This window comes from Cryptotermes secundus, unplaced genomic scaffold (assembly GCF_002891405.2).
Source record: "Cryptotermes secundus unplaced genomic scaffold, Csec_1.0 scaffold470, whole genome shotgun sequence".
Lineage (NCBI taxonomy): Eukaryota > Metazoa > Arthropoda > Insecta > Blattodea > Kalotermitidae > Cryptotermes > Cryptotermes secundus.
In genome coordinates this window covers 1500721-1509818 of record NW_019739954.1, presented here as the reverse complement: position 1 = coordinate 1509818, position 9098 = coordinate 1500721, and the positions used below count along the sequence as shown (strand labels likewise).

At 43.3% G+C, this 9098-nt stretch overlaps 1 protein-coding gene across 3 annotated transcripts in view; it reads right to left on the bottom strand.

Moving 5' to 3' along the window:
* The window catches only part of LOC111872136 (eyes absent homolog 2), a 539307-nt gene that overhangs the window by 74417 nt on the left and 455792 nt on the right, over positions 1-9098 (bottom strand). For all 3 annotated transcript variants that reach the window (XM_023865721.2, XM_023865725.2, XM_023865724.2), the window contains 2 exons: positions 3374-3483; positions 987-1154 (listed from right to left, as the gene is read on the bottom strand). In XM_023865721.2, the coding sequence (XP_023721489.1) occupies positions 987-1154; positions 3374-3483 (278 nt within the window). The remainder of the gene's footprint in view (positions 1-986; positions 1155-3373; positions 3484-9098) is intronic.

Genomic DNA, 9098 nt, shown 5'->3' with positions numbered 1-9098 from the left:
CCATCGAAAGAACACATTCCTTCGCTGGTCTAGCCAGCAAACCGAAATTTGCTTCCATTGGTCACTTCGAATGGGACGAATTCGTACGGAGATTAACAAAGGAAACTTAGTCTGTCCCACCAATCAGGTAAAGGGAGGAGGAAGAGGCAGCATGTGGCCTTGAGCAGGAACACGCGCCAAATGACAATATTCAAAACCTTTTTATTCAAATTGAATTATTTATATATGACTTCTTCTCTTTTTGTTTCTCAACTACGGAAGCTATGCTTCCCTTGCTTCCATGCACGGCACGCCACAGCAACAGAGGAATGGTGTTTTCTGTAAGCTCCATGCTTAGATGTTATAAGCACAATTAGTGGCGTGACTGCAGTTGAGTGAAGTCAAGTAGTTGGTTGGTGGGTTACTGAGTTAGAGGACTGCTGGAGTCCAACAGTTGTGGAACCTCCACAGTTGTAAGCCGTTACAGGACAACGGCTAGTGAAAACAGTAACAGATTGAGAACAGTAGTCTCTATGTGATAGTGATTTGTAAGGTGTGCTCATAAGTTGTGTGTTAAAGTTGTCAATAAATCCAATTACCAATACGAACCCTGTCGAGTCGCTAATACACGTGACAATGTAAATGGAAGAATTATGGGATGGTCCAAATGATCATTCAGCTAGGTATTGCAAGCTATCATGAAGAGAGAAAACAGCTAGAAAGAAACTGAAAGGAAGGAACTGTTTGAAGAAAGAACAGACCTTACTCTTCATCAACCCAGAGAAGGTGAGTAACTTGTTCCAACACATCACATTCATTTTACTTTTGAATAAAAGGGAGGGATTGCAGGAAGAAAGAACAGACCACACTCTCGTCCATCCACCCACAGATGAAGAGTAACTTGTTACAACACATCATACTAATTTTACTTTTGATTGGCCGTTTACTTCTAAATTCCTTATTAGCCTTTATAAGCAGCCCCCCACAAGAGCACCAACACAACTTACTATTAGCATCACTAAGGGAAGGCCAGGTGGCCGGACTAGAGAAGGATCCTGCAGTGACAGGAGAGCTGGTGGGGTCTTGAAGCTGTTGCTGATGACTGCTGCTGACCACGCAACTGGCGTTGCTCCTGCTTACACCCCCTGCTGCTGACACTGATATCGATGCACATCCTGCCAAAAGATTTCACATAAGAAGCACAAATACTAAACCCCAAACCCCTGATTGGTTCACTGACATCATGATACAGGATCTTCTGTTAGTTAAAATCTGTGTCGCAAAATGGAAGATTTAAAGCACTATGGTTATTGTACGAGGGTGAGTCAGTAAACAGGTCACAAATGGATATAAAACATAAAACACTGTGACATTCGAATCTGGAAAAAAAAAAACATTTATTTCTCGACATATCCTCCACCAACACTTGTTTGATCGCTTTACCAGTGCGTCGAAATCCACGGCACATACGTCTTTTGACTGTTGTCTCAGCCACTTTTGCACTTCCGTTTCAACCTCTTCATCAGCAGTGAAACGTTTGCCACCCAGTTGTGAACCGCTTTTCGCAACAAACACTTCCCACCATAAACAGGAAACATTTCTTTACGGATACCCTTTGCACTGAGTCCATTAGACCACAAAAAAGCACAACAGAACGTTGTTCTTCGGCAGTATACTCCTCTTGCACGGTCGCCATTTTGAGTACTGAAACCAACATCTGAACATGTGCATGAGCGTCTGCTATCTAGACTAACATGAAGTTGGATTGTACTGCTACCTAGTGATAGACATAGAAAACCTATTACGTCCGTTATAGCTGCTTTAAGTCCATCTGACCTTCTTACTGAACTCTATTGTGTATAAAATTTCTTATATATTATTAAAATAGTCCGTATTTACCATACAGATGTTATTATGCATTGCATATGATTCTCACAATTAACAGAAATTATTTCTGTAAACAACACTAGCAGACTGGTATCTGTCATGAAGCTGCAGTATGTTTTCTGTACAGTAAAGACTAAATTTTACATAACAATGACATGGATTTCACACTTCAACTAATACTGTAGCACAGGTGGCGTTTAATGTATGGATATTATTCATACTACCGAAAAATGCAATCCTCAGCCAGCTGGACTACATTACTGTTACAATGCATGACTGCTACAGGTCAACAGTGATTCGTCTCATCAGAAGTTTGTGGTCATAACCACTGGGTGCCACTGGGACACCTTATCCCCTGTTTAAAATAGTAGAGAGTGCTTCTCAAAGCAGCAAGTATAAAGAGCATGGTATTATTTGTTGTAAACCCATGTAGTGATGTTTTGGAGGCACATACCACCTTCCTCTTCACTGTCAAGAATAAGCCAGACCAGCAGCATGCTGCCTGATTCTGCTGGTTTCTTACACTTCAACCCTGAAGATGGAGGTGACATACAAATGTTGGGCTGTCTCTGACCTATACAGCATTGCAAGATGATGCTCATATTCTTCATGGTCACTGCTATGATAACCTCAAATCAAATGACTCAGCAAGGTTTAGTTTTCAGAGAAAACGCACACATACCAAAAAGACGCTGACAATGTATTAATGTATTGGTGTAACACATTCTAGAGCATGTGAAAATTAAGGCTGAAAGTTGGAGGAAGAATATATTATGAAAAGAATTGCTGGCTGAAAATTGTATTAACTGCAATGACGCTTTTTATGAAGAAACAGTAAAAATTCCGTTATTTCGAGATGGGAGTGATAAGGAAATAAAACAGAGTGTGACTTGATATGAACATGCATGGTGTGAATGAAGTGGACGAGGCAGGAGTGTGGTACTAAAAACAAAAGGTGCTAGATCGCCCCAGCACAATATTCCAGGTTGAAAGAAATTGTTAAAAATCATAATATGAAATTATTCTCTTTACATAACTGCAGCTTTACACTTTTAAACACAAAACTGAATAACAAACAGCTCATGAAAGAGCTTACCTACCTAAGGGGCCGAAGATTAAACAAGCCATGTTAACTTTGTGTTACACACCAGTGCCTTCAGAAGTGGCAAGGCAGAGTCCTGACACTCAAAAATGTACCAGTGCTCTGTGTTTGACTGTCCTGGCTTGATTACAGGTCTGCATATAAGCAAGAGAAATGTATTTAAAGATGCACTGATCTAAGACTGACAAAGTGAAGTGACCAATCTTGTAAAGACCTAACATACACAGGATAATCTTAACTGTGCTACACACAAAATAAACTGAACTCAATTCCTGGTATCTCATGGAAAGAACATACAACATATTTATATAGATTTGACACTAGTTTCAAAAAATATTTTTCTATTTTATAAAGCATCCTAGAGATCAACTGAACTGTGGTAAAAATTCAACAGAGCTCTTGTACCTGTACTGGTGGCCACAGTGTCAGGATTTGTGGGTGGTGTTCCACAAGTGGAGTCTGACTGCCCACTGCCAGGGCTCGAAGCGTCTCCTCCTGCAGAAGGATCCTGGGATCTGCAGAAAATAATGAAAACAACAACTGAGTCTTGACTTACATATAATATTTTCTTGCCTACGTGGGATATGTAATCGAACTACAAGGAACACTGGAAATTTGAAATGCTGATAGTAAATGCAAGACAAACACATTACATTGATATAAGACATTTACAGTTCAATGATTTGTGGTTAATTTACCAACGACTCTGGTTGTCTGTCTCTGAAAATAGTGAGAGCATAATACATGTGATCAAGGGCAGACTGTTGGGGAGGCAACTGTCCTCTTCATTAGAAGCAACACCTTCACTGAGACCGCTATGACCCAGACTTCTATTCTGCAGGTGTTTGGTTCAAATCTCGGCTGGACACCACATATCCGAACTATTTTTCGTGGCCTTCCCCTTGGTCTTCCAACATCTAACTTCTGGTTCGTAATTCATACTGTGAGATTTTACCTGATTCCCTATGTCGAATATTCTAATGCCAATCAACTTTATATTCCTGAATTAATTTATACCACATATACACCTAAATGTTGTCAATTTTTATATTGTTCACTTGGTACTTGAGAGTTAAAGGCATAACGGTAATGTATCCCTGTGCTTAACTAATTAATCATTACACCATAATGGCGTATGGGAGAGTGGATATACAGATCCACATTTTGTTGACTTTGGCACTAGTTGAGAATTATGTCCAGAAATGTTTCAAGAGCTTTCATTCCCGCTGTCTCAATTATTCCCTTGCCTGTTTCGTTCATGGTGATGTACCATATCTGGATACGATAATTCTACTGGAAGTAACGAAGAAAACCACGAAAATTTTAATATCCAATGCTCAAGCCGAGACTTTAACCAGATACATCCTGGACACAAGTCGGACGTGTTACTAACATGTCAAATTGTTCTGCGTGCTGTTAACTTTTTGGCCAGATCACAGTCACTGAACAAAATATCCTTAACGCAAAATGTGCCCGATGTCGCTGAACGTCACACTGCTCTGAGCTATAAACCCTTACGGACTGTGCCACCGTTGTGATGGTACATCCCCCCGCATTCGGAGTCAGAGCGCAGATTACTTTTAAATGAGAACACGAAGTTAGGGATGTTAATAACGTCACATATTTGAAACTCGTATGGACCGTACGGCGATTTCTTAAAAGAAGTTTTTTTTATTGCTAGTGGAGTGGGACTAAGTCCCTTGTACTGGGGCCACTTCTGGCCTATTGTATCAGCCCCAGATGATAGGTGAGGGTGATTGTGGAGCAATTGGTGGAATGAAGATTGGCAGGGGAAACCGAAGTACTTGGAGAAAACCTGACCCAGCGCCACTTCGTCCACCACAAATCCCACTTCACCAGACCCGGGATCGAACCCGGGCCGCCGTGATGGGAAACCAGCGACTAACAGCTTGAGCTATGGCGCGGCCTTAAAGGAGAACCTTAGGCCCCCCATACACACACACAGTTTGGCCTTCCGATCGACCTTACAGGCAAAACTGTGACAGTTTACCCCCTCCCTTTCCTCCCCATACACGCGCAGATAAAGCGGCAGGCTTCATGCCACAATCACGGTCTTACAGCCTATAATACTGAGTCACACACGTCACGTGCTACGGTCCTGCGGGCAGAACTGACGGACTGACGGGTTTCCCACAGGCCGACAGTCCAAACGATTGGCCGGCCGGCCGCACCACACACGTCAGTTTTGCCTTTCAGTCTTCAACTGTGCAGGCCGAACTGGAGGCCAAACTGTGTGTGTGTGGGGACCCTTACTCAAATTAAGGAGACCCTCTGTTACAAGTAGTTTTGAAAGTTTGCAGCAGCATGTTGTATACGTAACGCACAAGGCACATCTGTAGACAATGCCTGCAGCACCATGTCGGTAATTATGTCGGATCCGTCGGTTTTCAGTTCATCCATACTGATCCATACTGTGTTGGATGTTTCGATTGGGCACTGGCTTCANTTCATAATACGGCGGGAACAACTGCTGAATAACACGAACTTTACTGGGAAACAAATACAAGGTCTCCGCTGCTCTGCAACAACTCCTGTATAAAGCAAGTTTCCTAAATGACTTTCACTCATTTTCCCTCAATCTCTCACTGACCTTCGCTATTTGGATCTCTGTAACACGTCAACACGTTCCGAAACTTTCAAATCTTTTGTCTGCCTGAACTGTTTCACAGACTTCCATATCACAGATTCTGCTGGCCCTGGACTTCCGAATCGGGAGGATGGAATCGCTCTGCAATGCCTCAAACAACTCTGTTTTGAGGTAATCTCCACCAAAGAACAAGCATTTCTCCACACCGAACGCCATGCTGTTTAGAACTTCTACTGCGCACTGCGTACTGCGCATAGAGTTTCGCCAAAATTGGCCTAGCGCTCAAATACATGCCGTTGTGAACATTCCTAACATTAGGATCTCGTTAAAAATCATATATTTTGAGAGGAAAGCGGCTCCTCGAATCCGTGGGTGGGGGACAGAAAATGTAAGCCGGTTCGGGTCAATAGGAAGGGGGACAAAAACAAAACGCCCTTCTTCAGGAAGACAACATATCAGTCAGTACAGGCTACAAGCTTGAAGGTCTCGGTTTCCATTCCCAATGAGTTCATTGGAATTTTCAACTGAACTAATCCTTTCAGCAGAACTATTATGCCCTGAGTTCGACTCAGCCTCTAACAGAAATAAGTACCAGAAAACTTACTGGGAATAGAGGGCTGCCGGCATGTAAGGATGGCAGCCTCACCATCTGTAAGCAGACTGTCTAGAAAATGTGGCAGCCTCCACGTCTCACAGCCTTATGGGCTCCCACGGCCTGTTACGGGGATATCTTTACGTTTTACTTACGTAGGAAAGCATTAAATGCAGCTAGAAGAATTACTTCAAGTGAATGTGACATTAAAAATTGATTTTCCTCGTGGTCCCACACTACTCCCATAAATTCCCAAACCTTCGTCACTTCGAACCACTATAATGGAAGTATCACTGGTGTATAACGAACTGGACATAATTTTGAAAGTGGTGGTCGTGGCCTAATGCAGGTACTATGCCGGCATTTGCCCAACCAACAGTTTGCACAGACGATGTCTGGTCGAGATTCGAAATGAGCACCTTCTGAATGTAAGCCTTTGTCGTTACCGCCACACCAACCTGCTCGGTATTTCATCTGCCATATACCCTAAAGATTGTGACAGTGTGTCCCTTCAAGCGTTTGTAACCACCTACCAGTTGTTCAGTTACTAAGGAATACGCTCAAAATGCTACGGAACCCGAAGGCTCATTACCGTGTTCACAAGAGCCCTTCACTGGTCCCTAACTTCAGCCAAATTAAACAAGTTCATATCCTCTCACCCTATTTCTTTAATATCCTCCCCAAGCAGCCCCTTTTCATCAGAATTTCGTAAACATTTCTATGCACTTTTTTCCTATGCGTGTCACAGGTCCTGTCTACTTCCGTTTTATCACTCTAACACCTGGTGATTATTACAGACTATGAAGTTCCTCACTGTGAAATTTTCTCCAGTCTTCTGTCACTTCCTCCTTCGTGAGTCCAGATAATCTCCTCCGCACCCTGTTCTCAAACACTCTTCCTTCTCTTAATGTGAGAGACAAAGTTTCATACCCATATAAAACAGCCCACGCAATTAAATTCAATCTCTACATGATCACATAGCAGGCGGTAAGACAAAGATTCTGAACTGAATAACAGCAAACATTCTCCGCACTTAATATGCTCTTAATTTCTTCGAGAACGCTATCTTGACTTGTTGCTGTGGTTCCCAAATGTTTAAATTTAACCGTATTTTCGAAGGATGTACTATTAACTCTGTTATACGTATAAGGATCAAACCTAGGAATTTTCGTATGTCTCACTCTACGACGTATAATGAAAACAGAATCCTCACGGCATATGTACACAAAGTGATAGGGACTGTCAGGTAACTCGAAGCTATATAATTTGTACTTTGCTTGGCAGTTGTTAAATTAACAAAAGACAGGAAGGAAGGACGAGTAGCACACTGTGGCATGTAGACTCGTTGGTAGGCAACGACAGCGAAATAAGCAACCATACACAACAGCTGTTGCTAGGTAATCGCTCTGTAAACAAAGGCCGTTGCTAGGTAATGGCTGCAACAGATTCGTAACATGAAACAATGGAGTAACTGGGAAGAGGTTTCTCTCTACACAGCCAGTGCCACAGCTAAGTGACGCAAAAATGGATGAGGTGACTTCTATGCGGTACGTGACGAGATTATATAACTAGCAGCAGCTGCGTATAACCGAGCCATCCTGTTCCTGGGGGAAATAAATACCTGGCTCGCCAGGTTAGAGGATTCTCGAATATGAGACAGCAAAATGCGGTCAAGAGCCCCGGGGGAATAGGACCCGAGACTGCGCTCGCGAGGAGGACCAGTAGCAATCGTAAACGGCAGACCCATCCTCTCGTGAGAGAGGATGTTACATAAGGGCTGTAACCGCAAGTGATCAGTTGGAGAAAAAAAATACTGGTCGTGAGTCTCAAGGAGCTTGCCACAAAGCAACTCTGACTCTGTGATTCTCACGGCAGTGAGAAGAGTAGGAAGTTCGTATGAGATGGTCGCCAGCCTGGCAGTGTGTCGTGACAGTCGCCGGCCAGTAAGGACGTGAACACGGAAGATGAAGTAAAGACGTTGGAAACCGTTACCAGGCGACAAAAGGCGAAGATATATGAGACTGAGATGACTTTGTACGTTCTGCAGTGAACTGTTGAGTGCGTGAAGTAGCGTTAGCTCTATAGTTACTTGTAGTTACGTTCTGTAATAATATAAATCCAACTGCCAACCCAAACCCCGTCTAGAGTCACTCAAAATCGTGACAATATGAAAAGTGAGGAATGCGGGCAAAATCTGGATAAGATTCTTTTCTGTGCAGATGGGGGGGNGGGGGGGGGGGAGAATTAATAAAAATAGGCGATCCACAGCTGGTATCACAGACAACAGAACCCTCATACGTACTTCCGTAATAACCGTGGTAACGAAGCGGTTCTAACGCAAAGTATACTGCGGATCCGTATAATTACACGGATAAACTACGTACAGCCCAGCGAGAATTCTACGGGAAGACCCTAAATGAGCTGCGCCAAATTCATAAATTGTGGAACTTTCAGATATTGTAAGTTCCGAATCAAAGCGTGCACATGTAGCTGCAACGACTCGCCACCAGGGGCACTGCATTCAAGAAAATGGCGGAACCTCTGCAAAAAGCGAAGTGTGTGCTCTGCGATTTAATAAAACGAATTTTAAGAGGCGAGCGTAACGGCACTGTCGGAAGGAATTTCGAGTGGATCCATATTCTAAGCCATCCATTTATGCATTTTGCACGTTAACGTCTGTGTTTGTGTAAAGGGATGTTACCTTTCCTGCAACATGTATAGAGCGGCCCGGAACAGCAGCTTTACATGTACAGAATTAGTGCTTTACTTAGGCAGCGCCATAACTCAAGCGGTTAGTTGCTGGCTTCCCACCGCGGCGGCCCGGATTCTATCGCGGGTTTGGTCAAGTGGGATTTGTGGTGGACAAAGTGGCGCTGGGGCCGGTTTTCTCGGAGTACTTCAGTTTCCCCTGCCAATCTTCATTCCACCAA